Source organism: Rosa chinensis, chromosome 2 (genome assembly GCF_002994745.2).
Source record: "Rosa chinensis cultivar Old Blush chromosome 2, RchiOBHm-V2, whole genome shotgun sequence".
Taxonomy (NCBI): domain Eukaryota; kingdom Viridiplantae; phylum Streptophyta; class Magnoliopsida; order Rosales; family Rosaceae; genus Rosa; species Rosa chinensis.
In genome coordinates this window covers 28578349-28597048 of record NC_037089.1, presented here as the reverse complement: position 1 = coordinate 28597048, position 18700 = coordinate 28578349, and the positions used below count along the sequence as shown (strand labels likewise).

General features: G+C 38.0%; 2 protein-coding genes across 4 annotated transcripts; both read right to left on the bottom strand.

Moving 5' to 3' along the window:
• Positions 1 to 602: 602 nt before the first annotated feature.
• On the bottom strand, positions 603 to 10982 carry LOC112188283 (E3 ubiquitin-protein ligase RKP). Of its 3 annotated transcripts, none has more exons than XM_024327378.2 (11): positions 10717 to 10962; positions 8677 to 10337; positions 6897 to 7718; positions 6384 to 6544; positions 5994 to 6132; positions 5372 to 5455; positions 4931 to 5212; positions 4692 to 4823; positions 2462 to 2661; positions 1808 to 2012; positions 603 to 1321 (listed from the first exon to the last, which is right to left on the bottom strand). In XM_024327378.2, exons 2-11 carry the CDS (start codon positions 10171 to 10173, stop codon positions 1025 to 1027), a joined length of 3819 nt encoding a protein of 1272 aa, XP_024183146.1. In that variant the 5' UTR covers positions 10174 to 10337; positions 10717 to 10962; the 3' UTR covers positions 603 to 1024. The 3 variants fall into 3 exon arrangements, with proteins under 3 accessions (XP_024183146.1, XP_024183145.1, XP_040369066.1); XM_024327377.2 differs by having other exon boundaries at positions 8677 to 10331; XM_040513132.1 differs by lacking the exons at positions 603 to 1321; positions 1808 to 2012 and having other exon boundaries at positions 2552 to 2677; positions 8677 to 10331; positions 10717 to 10982.
• Positions 10983 to 13278: 2296 nt separating this feature from the next.
• LOC112187566 (protein CPR-5) lies at positions 13279 to 18421 on the bottom strand. Its single transcript, XM_024326417.2, has 5 exons — positions 17974 to 18421; positions 16602 to 16658; positions 16160 to 16195; positions 15272 to 16024; positions 13279 to 14124 (listed from the first exon to the last, which is right to left on the bottom strand). The coding sequence occupies exons 1-5, from the start codon at positions 18283 to 18285 to the stop codon at positions 13585 to 13587; spliced, it is 1698 nt and encodes a 565-aa protein (XP_024182185.1). The 5' UTR covers positions 18286 to 18421; the 3' UTR covers positions 13279 to 13584.
• Positions 18422 to 18700: the final 279 nt, after the last annotated feature.

Sequence of the window (18700 nt, the reverse complement as noted above, 5' to 3'; positions counted from 1 at the left end):
CACGGCTGATTGAAATTGGAAAGTTTAGGGGGTAAAAATTCAAAATTGAAAGTAGAGGGAGTGAAATGATGACACCCCCAAATCTCAGGGGGGTAAACTGAAATTAATCTAAAATAATTTCTATAATGGAGATGCTCTTAACAATCCCACTCAACTGGTCTCAATTGTACTTGAATATAGATCCAATGCTGAAAAATATTGCAGTTAGAATACTCATTATTTTTCACCCTTAAATTTCAACAACAATTACACACAAGTACAAATTAATTGACTAGAAGAGCATGACTCTGGTATAAGAAATGGTTATGCAAGTACTGGATTACAGTCACAAATTAAAGGATAAGAACTTCGGTGAAGTCACTCTAAATCAGTTCAGTAATACTCAGGTTCATCAGATACCTCCAATTTTGACAGAAAAGGATGTGAATATTCTATTTTATTTTAATTTTGGAGTGAATTCCCGAAACATGAGTACAATTGTACATTTATCACTCTAGAGCACAAGGATTTTTCGTTGTTGCAGACAATTGTGTATAGAACAAATTTCATCAGATTATATATAAAAGAAGAAGAAGAAAAAAAACAACTATAGAGCTGTCTGCTTTACTTTTCTTAATGCAGCTATGCACCAATGAAAGAATAAAAGTTTTTGCAATCAGAGAGAGAAGACCCAAAAGATTTTCCTTGCCATTTACATCTCATATTTACAGAATAATGCCCTCTAAATTCTACTACAAAATTCTTAAACCCAACCATCCCACTATGATCTTTTCCCCACCCCAGCACTTATGCTTGTAAATACATATTCACACGGTATCAATATAATTCTAACTGCACCAAAATGGGAGTAAATCATCTTCTATATAACTTACCCTTTTTCCCCCTCAACTCTTTTTTTCCTCTTGTGCTCTGCCAGTTCACAACCCCCCGACTTCTAAGCAGCAACAATTAATGAGTCGCAGACCAGCTCTCCTTAAAGAGGCAAGAAGCCCAACTAAAATGAGCAAACTACAAAACAATTTTTTCAGTCTGCCTTCTCACTAATCCTGACAACATCTAGTACAGTTGCGTTGCAAAAGAAGCATCTGTGGCAATTCAAAAGATGTCTGGTTATGCAGCCATAACAAGACCTATGGGAACAAGGTGCAAATCGTGCATCTGCTTCACATGCATAACAAATGCAGCACATGTTATCATTCACATCAGTTTCTCCCCCTGATATCTTATTTTCTTGTGATTGGCTATGGAGAAGGATGAGGTTCAGAAAATTCTCTAGCTCCGCAATTTTTCCGAGATAAGCATCGCCTCTTAAAATTCCAGCCTGGAAGATAAACAATTTATAAGCTCAGAAGGAAGAAAATGAAGCAGGTTCCTGTCAAACGAATGAACCATTTTATCTGTTCTTTAGTCGGTGTTTCTTTTCTTTCTTTTTTCTTTTTTGGTCTAATGAGATCTTACAAACCAAGAATATAGCTATACAAACCAACTAAGGACACAGCTAGTCAGCCTAGTAGGCCGGTCTAAGAAGATTAAATAGGCAGTATGCAACAAATGTGAAAATGTCTCGGTACTTGCCTAGCTATATAAAATGATCTTAGTAATGATTTAAATGCTCAACAGAAATCCTAAGATAATAAAAAGCAGATTACTGATATATAATACATTTTATATGGAATTATGGAAATTTTTGGTATCATTTGTAGGTTTATCAACATTAGGGTTCAACTTGCATGACACAAAAAATACAAAATTTACAAAAACAGTATTATATATGAGAATGAGAAAGATAGAGTTTGCTGGAGCTAACCCAGTTGTAATCCAATAGGTACTGAAATCTGCAATTAAAACTGTCAAGGCACCCCATGCTTGCAAAGATGCTGACAACATCATTGTGCTCCCTGCATTCCATCTGTTCACTAGCATTTGTCAGGTTCAAGATAATACCTACCAGAGGTGCCAATACCATCCCTCGGTTTACTTTTTCTAAAGATTGACCATGTCTTCTCAAAGACCTGCAAAAACAAAATTCCATAAATGATACAAGAAGTTAGTTAACAGGCCCACATACCTACTTATAATAGATTACATAGGCAAGTTTACGACGCCAACAACGAGAACTTAAGATCATGCAATAAATTTCTGAGGGTCCAAAATGTTAAGTCAGTCGTGGATAACATAAAGTGAGCAAACAAGTAAGACTTCTCATCTTTACCAATGCCTTTGCATCTGTCCCACAATAGACAACATGGCAATAGTAGTTTACAGCAGAATTGATCAAGAAATAGATTAAAAAAACAATGATAAAGGAACAAAGGATGGGATGCACTTAAGATTCTTAAGATTAAGGAATTTGATTTTTATTTCTTTACTCCTCTTAAGTAATTTTTTGGGGTGCCTATGTCATCTCTGAAGATAACTGGAAAGTAATAGCAGACTTAGGTTTGCAAGCACAGAATCTTACAAGTCAAAAAACTCGGAATCTTCTGCTGAAGTGATGTGGTTCAGAATAAAGACAATCAGCTCAGTCAACCTCCGAAGGTTTGTATCAGCCCCAGATAGAAATGCTTGAGGTATCTCATGAGTACAGAATTCCAAAACCCTTGCAAGATTGCATGACAGATCATATATCACACTGCATTTCTTCTGCTGGAACTCTAACACCTGCAGATCATGCTTACTAAAATTATACAAATATAGAATGGTAGTATGAAAATGATAAATGGCCAAGTAAAAAAAATTTAAAAGTAAAAGTTTATTCTTTTACCCTACACACCAGTGACACAATATTTCTGTCTTTGTTCAAACCATAATAAAATTTGGTCGAACTTTATCCCCTGACCCTCTCTCTTCCCGTAGAATGATCAGTCCAGTTTCCAAAGTACTACCATTTACAGACAGCAGAACAAGGGAGGGTAGGGATGAGAAAACTGACATTCAAATCTCCGCGGAAGCTTACAAAACTAAAATCCATCTAGATTTGACAGAGCCAGTTGAAAAATGTGAAAGCCTGCTTGGTCAACTTTACTATTTTTTTTTTTTCAGCAGCTCAAAACAGTTTTTCTATCAATAATTCATATTATTAGACCGAGAGCACCGAGAAAACAGGAGAGAAAGCTAGGGTTTGGAAAGAGCGGCGGAGAGTTTGACGCTCGTCCGGTGGCGCCTCCTCGTCGACCGTGGCTTCCCGCCTCAGCGACGTATGGCAGGTGTTGCGGGACGGGAGATGGGGGTTTTGTCTTCTCTTCGTTGGTCGGGGCTTTGCATGCTTCTTCTCTACTCTCAGGCAGAGGCGCAGGTGTGGAGGGGGAATTCGGCGGCGGCGCAGGCTTGGAGCAAGGGGCCAGAGGCCAGATCGTGGCGACCGCATGCCATGGATCGTATGGCGCTGGTCTCTGTTCGGAGGTTGGTCGCTCGGAGATGTTTGCAGAGGTGGGTTCGGGCTCCCAGGCGGATGGACACAGACGGGTGGAGCGTTTTCGTTCCGAGGTGGAAGGACACAGTGATTCTCTTCTTGTTTCTTGGTGGTTTGGTTTGGAGTGGATTTGTTTCCAAATCTGGATCCGGCCGACGACAGGCAGGTGTATCAATGCGGCTTGCGGTATTGATTGGGTATCTCTAGGGAGGTGAGCTTGAAGGGCAAGTTTTGTGGAGGTGGTCTGCGGGGAAATTGGAGAGAGGGAGGTTGATTGTAATAGCTTTGGTCGGGTCTTGTTTTTGCGTTTTATTTTTGGTAAGGCTTTTGGTTAGTCTTTTTTGGTCAGTAGTATGTCCCTACTCTTTTGAGCTAGGGTTGGATCAAATTGAGGTGCCATGGATTTGGTGTCATTCCTGGGAACGAGTTGGTTTAGTTTCGGTTTTATCTTATGGTCAATGTGCTGACAAACGATCCTTGCACGTGGTCTGGTATCATTGGGACACGGTGTGGAAAAGGGCGTTGGTTTTTATGGCGGTTGTCTATGAGGTGGTATCGAGATTCTCGGGATTCTCTGCAGCCCGAGGGGTTGGGCGATATAGGTGGTTAGGGGTTGGGCCCTTTCGGCTCGAGGTCATTCTGGATGACAGACCCGTAACTGGTTTACGTTTTAGGGAGAGTGGGGAGTTCTTGTCCACCACCGGTCATTCCCACGTTATGTAATTTTGGTTATCAATAAAGGTTTCTTATTCTCAACAAAAAAAAAAAAAAATCTATCAGAAACTCAAATCAGAGAGATGGATGAGAGCAATGTTCGACTTGGTTTTAGTAAGTTGCAAACTGAGTTACAGTTCACAGATAAATTTTTGATATTTTCACTTGTTTTTGAATTTTGAACTCATGAGATACATGGAGAATTACTTCCCCAGCCAAAATTGTTTCTCACATTAATTTGTACGGGCATCAATGAAAGCACTTCCACTTCCATCACGCATTCTGCCCTAAACTACTTACACCAGACAATACCACTGACACCAGACATCAAACTCATCACTTCATTATCTGTAGTGACCACAGATTTGAATGCTATTGTAAATGGACCTAATCCAGTAAGACTGCACCAACCAAGGCACTATCAGAGGATTTGTGCAAGCAGAGAATTTTTTTTTTCTTCCCAGATGCACATTACGGGTCTCATGATGATACTGATATGGGTAAAGTAGGCATATACAATAACAAGAACATATGCATGCCCTAGTAGGAACGAGATTATCCATACCTGGTACTTTTCTTGCATTTCTCTAACAGAAACTGAGAATTCAGTCATTGTCCAACTGAGAGTGTTAAACAGGCGATTGAGAAAAGCTGAGAATAACCCTTCATCACTGATGCAAGCTTGCCCTAACAACCTCTACATTGATTAAAAGGCCAAAGAAAACAAAATATGGTGATAATCAGAACCTACTCAGGGTAAAAAGGTTATGATTAAAGTTCTAAAGAATAGATGAAGATATTCACCTGGAAGATGATGGATGATGACGATGATTCTCCATGCTTTGATGAGCCAAACCCAGATCCCTTGCACAAACGCAGAAGAATGTTCGTTACTGGGATCCAGGATCTATTATCAAATGCTGACAGCAATGCTTTTGGCATCCTCCGTTTCGCTGCTTCATTGCTCTCAAACGCAGCCAGATATTCTTTGTATTGTACCAAGACCGAAATAGATTGGAGAAGCAGATCCCTAAGATCTGCACTAGATATTCGAGGATCGTTGAAATGCGTAACCACAAAGGTGATCTGAGAAACAAGAAACATTTAGCACTTGTTCAAATATCTAGAAGCGTAAAACTCGTAATCTTCATATATAGTAGCAGTCGATATATTAAGGAAACTAAAGAAGCAAAAGGAGTATGTATTTTCAAAAAATTAAAAAACAGCTTGAAAGAGGAAACATACAAATGAAGCAAGGCCTTGCTTGATAAATATTGATGAAGGGACAAATGGAGGATCACACTTGCGCAACACATGAAAGCAGTCAACCTGCAAGGGAAATAATCAAGCAATGAGTAATGAGAATGAAAATTACAGATCCAAGTGGATCAGAGAAATTGGCTTAAAAAGTCATTGCAATACGTGGCTCTATGATAGCTAGTATTTCCAGGAACTTTAAACAGAGTAGATGCACTTTTTCTATCCCATTTTTAGCTGTTTCTGTTTGCCACAAACATCAGAGATTGAAACTTTGAAGACAAATGTCAAACTTACTATCTTGCGCTAAAATTTCACCGAGCAATAACATCCTAATGTAATTCTAGAACTACTGTGTCTACCTGAGATGCTTCTGGAATATTTCAGTAACGTGCAAACATTATCACCAAAGAAACATTGAATGAAATAAATTGAAGAAAGATTATTCTTAAGGTGAGAATACAAGTGAACGTTTGTTCTTATCACATGCGACAAAAACAAGGGCAAATACAAGTGTTCATAATATAAAAAAATGATTGAACAATTTTATGAAAGGGACTCCTTGCGTATGTAAGACTGTTGTTTGAATAAAACAAAACATTTGATTTACCAGAGCTTCAAGATAGTATTCAGGGACATAAGTGAACAACAAATCCACTTTGCTAAGGACAAGAAGCAACTGAACAGTCCACATGCATGTTGCATACATTCCTCTTTGCTTCCATCTAGAGGATAGGGAGATACGGTACCTGTAAGGCATGAGAGAGTGAGCAAGAGAAACAGAGCATTTAAATGCATGCAAAGAACCACATTATGTATAATGAATCAGTAGCTGAACTGTATTTTTATCAGAATACTCCAGTGAACAGAAGACCTGAGATTATGGTTATTAAATTTCTGTAACACATTTTATAATGAACATATGTTTAAGAGAAAAGGAAGGAGACAAAATACACAAATTATGAAAACAAGCTGCTCCTCATAGTCATGATCATCTTACCAAGCGCATTGTCTTACAGAATCAATAACCTCTTCTCTATGAACATTACGAGCTTCTTTCAAATGCTTCAATTGCTCAAAACAAGGTCCTTCTCGAATTTTTTTATCAGTTTCTTCAAGATTGGCAATTGACTGCAACTGGTGATTCATGTAATATGATGCCTACAATCAGAAATTTTAGTAATTTAGATATATACAACACTCAGGATACAATCACAAACAAAACATACACCATAATTGATAAGAGTATGATTATGAGGAAAATAAATTCAAGCACAGACCTGATAGATCTACGGTTTTATATAAAAATATATGCCGGGTTTTAAGTAAAACAAAATTAAAATTGAGTAAATCTGGAATGCAGAAAACAGCTTATTATATATTTTAGCTTCAGCAAAGTTGATCTTTTTAACAATGGGCTTAACAGATACTCAGCACATAAAAGATTAATCAGTGGCACTCTGAATTCTTTAATAGAAAAGAAAAAATATATTTATCCCCACTATCTCCTTACCTGCTTAAAATTTGGCGCAAGACCTATATGATACAACAGCAATAGAACATCTAGAAGTTCTTCTTCTCTGAGTGTAGCTGACGACATAATACCCTCCCTTGGTACAAAACTCGAATGTTGCACCGGGCAATAAGTAAAATCGGATTCAGATTGGTAGCTAGAACTAGGTTTATCAGCCATATCATCACTCAAACTTCCAGCACTGCATTCTGTAGTAACATGGGAAGATCTCTCTGGCATGGGACTGCAATGGGCACGGGAACCTTTAGCTGTGTATCTAATTGGATTCTTTGAGATTCTTGTAAAATCCTCGTCGTAACTTGAGCAGCAGCATGGTTTTCTTGTACTTAGATGAGTCACTCTCGTTTCTTCATCATCCATACAACCTTCCTCCCACCGGATATCTTCTGCTTCCTGATCATCTACAGGGTGTGATTTTGAGAGATGACTAAAAGATCCTCCAAGCCTGGTATTGTCATTTCGATGAGGATCATTTCTAAGAAATAAACCTACTGGAAAGCTTCGATGACCACCCCTATGAAGAAAACCAACATCACGACCTTTTTCACTGTGCTTCAACCAACCGCATATTTCCCCCATTCCAAACCCCTCAGATAAAAAATGAAGTATAACTGTGTACAAAGAAACAAGAACAGAATTGCTTGAAACTCCAGGAGGTGGAAGATTGCGGTCAGCTCCTCTGTTCTTTAGTAGAAGGTTCTGTAGAAATGTCCTAAACACTGAACCAGGCAACTGCGGAGGTGTCACAGGTGGTATGAACTGTATGACCAAGCGACAGAGGTCCCTATGCTTCTCCTCAATCTGAATATGTAACATGCATTATTTTAAAAATTAGTACAGAACTTTCACAAATCTGAATAAAATTATAAACAAAGCAGGCCAGATAACCACAAGCTGTTAGTGTCAAACATTAAGGATGTAAGTTAGTGTGTATGTTTCAACAATACACATACTAAATAATAAAGTTCATGTAGAAAGTAGACCCCCCACGCTCGGTTCACAGATTACAACCATAAGAGAGAAAAAAAATATCAAAATCAAAGCTTATATATATATAAATATATATATATATATATATATATATATAACAGATGATAAATTAAGCATGGATTGTTTTAAGCCAACGATATAAGTTTTTGATTTTATATTTTTAATACCAAAATAAAGTTTAACTGAAACTTGATATTTCATACAACATAGGTGCAGAAGTGTCCTTAAATTTGTCCCCAAACACGGGTGGCTTTGTGTGGGGTTATATTTGTTACACAACTTCCCTCCTTATCTTTGACCAGCTTATAGGATTGGGGATATTTGTGCACCCAACTGTCCTAACACTTGTATCTTTAGGATGCTTTACCTTTTTTATTTCAACATGTTAAGAAAGAAGCCTGTCACTTACCACTTAATCAAAAGAAAATTAGTAAAACTTTTGTAATTTACTGTAGAATCTTTTGCCTAGTTTAAAAGGATCACACACACACACACAGATCTATGTATCTTGGAAATGTACATGGTTCACCTAGTGTGTGTTACTGACCTAATTGAATTTGTCCATGAGGATAATAAGGGAGAATTAGAGAAATTCATGTGTTTCAATGAATCTTGAACTCTCTGTATAAGAGTACTTCCATTCTTACTCATATTTCTATATATTAGAATAATTCTAAAAGGTTCTTCCCTGTGCCCAACTTTTACATTCTAGATGTAATATCCACAATATAATGCAGATTATATTATGACAAAAAAAATAAAGATGTACCTTACTAACAGCTTCAGATAAAGCTGTAGTCGTCAACAGCATGCTACTTTCGTAGGACACATCCTCACATGAACCAGGCCACCAAACAGAAGGCATCATGGATTCCAGATCATTCTTATTTGGATCCTTTCGTGATAGGAACCTTTCAAAATGGTATTCAAAATCAGGTGATTTCCACCAGAGCACCATAAGTTCCTGCCGTCTCAGGATATGACATGCCAATGCAAGGTATGGATATGACCCTGACCATGGGCACTCTTTGAGAACCAATGTGGCCGTTCTGCAACCACATGCCAGGGCATTTATAATATGTTCAAACAACAAGTGTGATCTATTAAATTCTAGAAAGACATCCAGAACTCTATCTAAGCCTGAATAATCATGTGGCGCCTGCAATCCAAACACTTCCACCATGAATGACAAAAAGGGACCCCAGGCAACATACTCTATGCTCCAAACATCAGCTCCAAGTACAGATAAAAGTTCCTCACATATCCCCTGAGAAACAGGATAAAAAATTTCATCAGGAGAAACAAACCTCTTCAGTCTCAATTTCTCAACAGAAGAATGTTTTGCCTGCTCCACAGAGTGCAAACCCAACAGCCTTGACAAGCACTGCAGCAACTGAGTTGCAAACAAATTTAAAGGAGGAGGTGCTTGAAGGGGCTGGTAGCCTTCAATCGGAAATTTAAAGGGACGGCTACCAAAATTTAATTCACATCGTTCACCTTGTGAGAGAGAAACTGCAGGATAATATCCACATCCTGGTCCCATCTTACGAATACCATGGAATGCCAAACCAAGAGAGACACCATTTCTGTAGAATGATATTTCATTACAGTCCAAATCTATGCAGCATCCAATAGCATCACCAACAACCCATGACTGACCATATGACTCAGCATCCTTGTTCCATTTTCTAACCCTCCTCCCATCAAACGCATATGAATCATCAGCATCACCGACACCCTTATGGTCAGTGAAAGGGCAAGAAACAGTAGCCCATCCAAGCTGCTGAATCCCTGCAGTTTCTAGAATAACTTCATACATCCATTTTCCTTTCCAAACAGAAGCGTTAGCCCTAGCACTGCTGAACATTGCTAAGCTCTCTACAAGCAAAGGTGGCTTAACGATTCCAATATCACCCCGGATACTGATTTCATCAAGCCCAATGGTGTAGGGTCTGCAGCCATTCCCAGAAATGGAAATGCCGTCTCTGTCTCCATCCAAAGCACTTGAATTTGCATGTAATTTCAAGAACTCATTCTTCAAAATACCGTGAACTAGATTCCCATCAACTGGCCCAGACAACGAACCGATTGATCTGTTAGGGAGACCAAATACATATTCCAAGGTTCGCTCCACTGATTGGTAACCGAGCTCATCACATGATGAAACACGATGGGATTTCGACGAATTCTCTTTGCTGTCCTCACCATTCAATATCAAGAACAGACCAGAAGAAGGCCCACCTAACCGTAGGCTGTCTTCCGCCATTTGGAATAAAAACAGGCACTATATCCCCAATATCAAACCCAAGCCCCGAAAAATTTACTCAAACTTGAGTATACCTTATAGAAAGAAAATTACGATTCCAACACTGATCCATATCCGTTAAAATCTTGAAACACAACCAAATTACCAGCCATTCTGACCTGAAACTCCAAGGTTGCGACACACAAATTTAGAATATGTGAAATGAACTATGAAGAAGAAAATGAAATTCAGCAAATTGAACATTTTCCATTGAGTCGTTTCGTAACGAAATCACACAAAACAAACTCAACCTAAACTTCATCACAATTAGCCGGGTAAGCTTTCGAAAACAATTTCGAACATTTTACCGCGACAAATTGAGAAGAATTTCACACAGCCCAGTCCAATAAGGCGCAGGAGAAACCGAGTTTGATGATGAGAAGAATATAGGAATTTGAAAAAGAAAAAAAAAAAAAAAACAAATTCAACAAAATAAAATAAAATTTGGGAATTTCGAAACGAAACCGTTAGGAATCAAAGAGAAATGAAAGAGAGAGAACTCACGAGTTTGGTTCATGTTGATCGGGTTAGCGGCTAGGGTTTTGCCGCAGTCATTAATGAACCGCCGCTTCCTATACGCCTCAGGCTCAGAGAGAGAGAGAGAGAGGGAGAAGGACAGAAGTGGAATTTTGAAATGTTCGCCAAAAGACCGGGGGAGGTGAAGAAGAGAGAGATGAAAGGAGGAGCTGCTTCAACCCCACGCACGCTCGACTGGCCAGCTCGCTAAAAAAGGAAACGAAACCGACACGTGTCGCGATCTGGAGGGAGTTACCGGCTCCTGATGTGGTGGGTCAAGCTAATTTGCGCCGGGAGGATGGCCGTCGTGTTGTCTTTCTTTCTTTGGTTCGTGACTGGAAACTCGGTAGGATACGCATTTCCCATTTTTATATATAAATGAATTTTTTCTTCCTTTCGTCGGACATTTTATAAATAAATTTGGTACTGGAAATTAGAAAAAACGAAACTACGTGGAAAGATCTGAGTATATGACGACACTTTAGGTTGCATGAGTTCGCGTGGAGGTGCTGGTCTTCTGATTTCAGTGGGATCCACATGTTTTTTTTTTTTTTCCTTCCAAAAATCAATGCTTGATAGGAAAGGATCCTTCATAATATTTCAAGTTTTTTTTTCTATCTTCTAAAAAAATACTACTTTTTTCTGAAGGTTTTTGTTTTTGGCAAGTAAGAAAAAGAAAGTTTATTTCAACCATGGTTGTATTTCAACAATGGTTTTTGTTTTTGTTGGATTTTTCAACACTTATTTAAGTATTTAAATAAAAAAAATCTAAGGAGAATAATTGTGTAATTATCGCAAAAAGTATGGTGCTAGTGGCGACCTTGCAACCAACTCAATTTGTAATGGTTTCGTTTCGAACTTGGTCCAGTGGCCTCATTATGTGGTGTTTAAATGCAATCTCTAGTTACATGACAAAATGAAGATTCCTATGCAATCAATCAATTCTTCTCCAAGTTGAGTCGAGATATAAAGTGTTCCAAAGCCACTAAGGAATGAGTTATTACATACAATATTCGCCTCGATAATCAAATTGATGATTCTCCCAACCAAGATAAATAAATATTCTGTTAAACTTACAAAATTAAAAATAAATACTATATAAAGATATAAAATCACTTCCCAAAAGAGAATATGATACAAGAATCTATCTACTTTATTTCCTTTTTTTATCAGAAATGATACCTTACAAAAATATAAGAAATAATAGGTAAAGACTCTATTCATCCAAAATAAAATTTGCCACATGTACACTCCATACACGTTGCCCACAGCCAAAAAGCAAACTCATTTTGTTTTTTCTTCACTAAAAAGATACGTACATATCCATGAGACCATGACCAACCATAAAGCACATGAAAATTCCTAACCAAAATTATTAATCACAGGAAAAGATTTAAAAGCCTTCTACCTCCTGCTAAGATGCGCACTAAGGCGTTGAGATACCAGATGCCCCTCTGCCTAGTTAGGCCTTGTTATTCCCACTGGTGGTGCGTAGTGCGCACCATGTGGGTACGAGACGGCTTTGGCGTCGCTTCATCTGTAAGTATTAGAAAAGCGAGTCAAACTTCAACTGTGTGATCACGGAGTTTAACAGTAAAATTAGCGTAAGGGTAGTATTGTAATTGCAGCTGTGATGTAATCAGCACGTGCTTTGGGAAGGTGTTTTTGGTAATTTTGGCTTTGGCGGGTCCAGCTAAAACGTCAACGAAAAGAAAAGGGTTCCAGGAGAAACACGCAGGGAGGTTTTTTTTTTGGGTGATGTTGATGACAAGTGGCAATGAGCACTTGGTACACAGTTATTGAGTGATCCATGGGAGATTATTGCTTTTTTGATCCAAAAGAAAACGGATGGAGGAGATTTTTATGTCATTTTCATGCTTTGTTTTCTAATTTTTTTTTTTTTTTAATTCACAACATGTTTTTGTTTTTGTTTTTGCTTTTTATGATGTGATTGCATTTTCTCGTAGTTAATGATGTTCAATGATTCAAAATGATAAAATTTTTCTCTTTTTTTAGGTGAAAAACAAAAATACGTAAAAAAATTGATGTGTTGAATGCTTCATAAGATCAAGAAAGTGTAAACTGTGGATGTTTTAAGCTTTCTTTGGCTGCTGAATCATGAGAGGTAATCCCTTGGTGCCTGAGTATGGTTTTGAACTTTTGATGCCTACAGCCCTCCACGAGAACATTTGAGGGTTTCACTTACTAGCTATAACTTATAACTTGTACTTCATTCCGGTTGTTAACAAGTTCACGAATTTTACAGTGACAGTACAAAAGGAGTCAACATTCGTTTCACCCCCTGTAATGGATTCAGATCTAAATTACAAGGGTATTGCTGGTTCCAAAACATTCATCCATCAATATATGGCACCATGAAACTTACATAAGCAAGCAGCAAATAACCACAGTAAACAAAAAGAGAGACAATTCAAGTTCTTTTATGAATCATAACTTCATTAACTTTTCTGATAATACAAATCAGTCTCTCAACTTAACTAGACTGCTTCCCTTCGGGGCCATCTGACAGACACTTCACTAGACCGAAAGTGATAACAACACGAAATGGCCCCTTTAAATTACTCACACATGAAAAATGGCTACTGATACAAGAGACAAATACATTACAACGCAAGCAGCGCTGTTTAGGCCCGTTACAGCAGTGACAGCTTGACATAAGACACATATTCATGATTTTACAACTTCTTCATTAAATTATCTGATGATACAAATTAAGGACCCAAACCCAACTCCTGCCAGCATATCTCTCCAACTTCATTGGACTCAAAATGATAATATACAAAATGACCCTTAAATTACTCATGCATGAGAGAAATCACAAAGTCATGCTGACGGTCAGAAGATACCTCCTGTTCCAACCCAGTAATCAACATCAGCAACCAGCAGCAAGAAATGGTGCTTCCATTCAGCAAGGCTTGCAAAAGGCAAAAGGCCACAAAGCAATGGCAGAAACAGGAACGTAATACCGTAGAACACCAATCTGCGTATCCAGTAAGGAAATACTGAATTTCCTTTTGTCCCTGGAGACACATCAATGGGTCCATGCAGGATATGGAACAAAACTGATGTAAAAACATTGCAGAAGAAATGCACGAGGCACAGAGTCTCCCAATATATAAGCCAGTGATATCCGCTCCCTCCCAATGTGTCTACACAAAACTTGCCGGCCCAACCACAGGCAATTCCCAACAGCAAGACTATGAAAGTAACTGGCATTGTCTGTTTCGAAACTGCCGAGCGCTGGAGGATCAAATAAGCAATTGCAAAAATCATGAAGAAACCAAACACCATCCGACTCACTACCTCAGCTTGACACCTTAGAACTTGAATGCTCGAATTGACAGATGCCATGGGATTCCACCAAGACTTTGAATCCTGAGACAGAGGAAACAACCGTTAAACTTCCCAGACTAAAATCAAGGCTAAGACATGTACCCAAGAAACCGTCTATTAATGTATATTGCAGCACATCTCTAGACCATGTGGCAAACATTTTCTTCACAAACTTTTCACAATTTTGCTAGTTGAAAAGTTTTTCACTCCAATCCACTCTTCAAACTTGATTAGGTTGTTATTTATTTCCTTATAACTTAAAGGATATAACACTGACTTGTAAAACATTAAAACACTTGACAAAGAAAACTAAGATATTCAATGAGTATTTAAAATTGCTGGGAAATGGTAGAGTTATTGGGGCATAATAAGAATTGAATATAATCAAAAACATTACAGAACAGAAGAAATTTGTGGTTTCTTCTGCATTATCTCTATTACTTTTAATTATCAAAAGTTAAAAATAGGAAAAAAGGAATTTTCTCCCAGGTGATGTTCTATACGGAGTAAGGTCCATTTAAATTTGCAGTTTATTACAAACAAAATGAACCAAAAGAAGGGACAAGAGCTACCAAACTCATTTGATAAGTTTGATAAGAAATAGAGTTGGGGGGTTATTTTGCTGTACTAACTCGATGCAACAAACTGGAGTAGCAAATTTTGCTACCTGAATTGCCGTATCAATTGGAGGCACAGAATGCCACATGGCACAGCAAAATAACAGCATGGGTTGGAGATGCTCTTATAGCTTCTTCACAGATGTCCAAGTGCTGAATTGAATACAGAAAATTTGTAGACAATCCAAAAATTACTAAAACCTAATTAAACAACTGAAATAATTATTAAACCTAATAATTCTAAACATTTAGAGCTAGTTAACAACTAATTCTAATACAATGAAACTGAATAGAATGAACCTGATTTCTTAGTCTCTGTCCAAGCCTAAGGCAAACATAAATCTTAGTTTAGTTTTTCTTTCTGAGGGCCATCAGATGGCCAAAACCAATTGCCAAACATTGCCTTTCAGAGGTTTTGAGTTGTTTAATTTTCTCATTACACAACTCAAAATCTCTTAGCAACTGTTGTTATGGGTCACATTAATATCAATAGGAGAACCAAAGCAAGACATCTACAGCTCCAACAACTTAGTGAAGCTTATGCAAGAACAGAAAGGGAAAAAAGTACTTGCCTTTGAAGGTGTACATGATGCAGTGGCTTCCATAATTCTTCTGTATGAATATATGTAAGTACCATAAGACAGGGCTGCAGCCATGACCAATAACCCAGTAACTAGACAGTCAATGCACGTCCTAAGGAGCTCAGAGTGTCTTGTGTCTTCTAATTGAGTCTTAAATTTTTCAGCTTTGAAGGATGCCTTTGATGTGCCCATAGCTATTTTTGATCTCTCCAGATGATTTGAATCATGACCTAGAGCCACTTGTTCCTCTTTCAACGACAACTTCTTCATTGCCAGACCAAGCTCCCAAATCTTCAGCTCATTAGCACGAGATTGCTCCATGACAGATTTCTCAAAAGTATTAAACATGGATTGGTTGGTCACAGGTTCAACAGTTCTCAGGGGAATACAAGTCAATTGATTGATTTGGCCATGCAGGGCAACCTCCAGGTTGACAGGGTTTGTCAGCATATTCGGATGCAATTGATCTCTATAATTTAATCGACCCTCAGTTGCAGTAGTGTGGGCCACTTCTTTTGAGTGATAATCTTCTGTACTGGAACTGCTTCTACAAGCTTCCCCTCTTAGACAGTCATCTTGTTCGTCATGAGTGACACGCGGACTATGTTCTTCTATGTTTTGCTTGCTGGAGAGATATCCTGTGTTATCTTCGGATGATTCTTTGATCGACTTTAGAGTTCTTAAGGTGCTCCCAAATGATTGTTCAAAGTTCTGGATAAAACAATCAAACGTGTTCCCGAAATCCTGTTTCCACATAGGCAGTCAAGGCACATAAATACAACTTTAGCGTCTAGGACTTGGGTGGTGATGCTATGAACTATTAGAAGAAACTTGTGAAACCACTTTCAATGCATAAGTCAGCAGTTAGGTCTGGCTTACATTAGCAAACGATCCTCTGACAGCTGAAGCACATATCTGCAATTCAGTAGAAAAATCAATATTTGTAAATGCCCTATTACGTACTAATTTTACAACAACATTCAGAAACTAGTACTAGAAAAGTATAAGGATTTTTTTTTTGTTGTTGTTGTTGTTGTTGTTGTTGTTCCATTGAAGAAAAGAAATCAAATATCAATGTTCAGAAACCTTTAGTGCCACAATAGCTTCATAAATCAAGGTAAAACAATAACATGATGTCATAGCACAGAAGGTTACTGGCAAGGAGACTTCACAGAGGTACCTCAAGATATCGTAATTGTCTTGAGTTTGTAATCACTATTATGTTTTCATGAACACATTGGCACTGTTTGAATCAGCAAATGCAGAGAACTGGTGGAAGATTATTATTGATGTAGGTCTTTTTGAATGAAAAGAAGAATACCTTAGCAAGATGATCAGAAGACATCCCTCCACCTAGCTCACCATTCCTTTCCAGAATCTAGAATATAAAAAAGTATCACACCCAAAATATCAATAAGCAATCATTTCCAAAGATTACAAAAAGTTTAGCTGAAGCATGGAATATCTTTTACACAATGTTGTCAAATTAAAGCACAGCAAAAGTTAGCCTGCAACAAATTGAATTAGCTAGAGAATAATGACCATGCAAAACATCACCATGAATCCCACACACAAGAAGGACTCAAGAAGAGAAATTAGAGTCAAAACAGAAATCAATGTTCGACAACATGAAGAAATTAAAATAACACTGTGTGACACCAAAACCATATCAACTGTCAATGAGTAACATACCGTCCTCACCATCAAGTCAAAAACAAAACAAAAAAAAGTTCTTCAAATTAAAACAGATTATACGAATACCAAACCACAACAATATGTGTGGACCAGTGACCCAACCATGTAAACCTAACATCACACACCTTCAGAGCGAAAATAAGCAGAGTCCTTATTCAAGTCTAAATTCAAACCTAAGTTTTAGAATTTGACTATCAATATATGAATCATCTACTATAATAAAGAGAGTATATTAGTTAACTATAGGATTATCTCAAGACCCAAGTATACCCTTGCTAATTTAGACATTTAGAGTAAAAGAATTCAAAATTAATGATATTATACAATTTCAACCAATTGATTCTCTTTCAACATCCTGCACTTCCTTTATAACCTGTATCAGTATTTTCTTAACATACTTGCACTAGGCATCTTAAGTAAGATACAATTTCCAGTCCGATCAACAACAGGATTTCCACATTCTTATGCAGGAACACACACTGAAGGAATAGAGAGATTACCATACTAGTCTTTCGGTTACCAAAAACCAAATCAAGTTTGAACTTTAGGCCATAATAAATTGTGTAAATACAAGCCACAACCACAAACCAATTCAAATAAGTTCAAATTTTTCCTTTAAAGAGAACAATGAGCAAATCAATTAATACCAACTTTGTGCACGCCCACCTCGAAAACTACTTCATCAATACTAACCATGAAAAGAAAAGAGAAAACTTTACTATCATTGTGGTAAAGACAGAAACTTTATCATGTCAATTTCAAAAAACTCCACATTGTATTTGAAAAGCTACGCAACAAGTGTTCTAGCTATACAAAACTCAACTTGAACAGAGCACAACCTTTCATACAATGCAAGAAATCAAATCAACAAATCAGGATTCAAACCAATATCCAAAATCCAATGCCAAAATTTAAACTTTCGATCAACCACCGAAACCCACAATTGGGATTCAACTAGTGACAAAAAAAAAAAAAAAAACAGAGCCAAATTGTCGAACCTGGTTTACAAACACCGCCATTGACATCCCCAACCGAAACCCTATATCATCGGAATTAGCGCTCCGCCGCGCCGCATTGACAACCACCTTCTGCGCTCGGCGCTTGCCCGTCACGCGCGCGGGTCCTCTTACAGAGAAGCCCGAAGAAGTGGAAGCAGAAGAGGAGGAGGAGGAGGACGCGACCGAAGCGGCGTCCTTGAATAGCTTTTTCTTCCCCTTCTTCTTATTATGATCGACGGCGGGGATTGAGTTTTCATGGTGGTTGGAAGCGGCGGAGAGATGGGGGGGTTGAAGGGAAGAAGGTGGGTCCATAGGAAGGTGGGAAGTTGGGAATGGAGCAGCATTCAAGAGAGATTTTAAAATAAAGGGAGCGGTGGGAGGGACTTACAGGAACAACGTATATTTGAAGCGGAGGACATTACCGTTTAAGCTTTGACACACCTTTTACGCAGAGGTTTGGGGTAGACGGAAGTTATACGCGAACTGTGTTCTGTTTTGTCGGAGGTTAAATTCCCCCAAAAAAATATTCCAAAGTAGTAAATCACTTTTTACTCCTAGGGTTAATTTTTGAACAAAGTAGTCTTTTAGGGTTAGGCCTAGGGTGATTGAAACGTTGGAATGCAAGAATATTTTGCGATCCTTCTTTATTCCATTCCTTAGTTGGTGTATTAGATTAGATGCATAGTAGTCTTTTAGGGTTAGGCCTAGGGTGATTGAAACTAGGGGT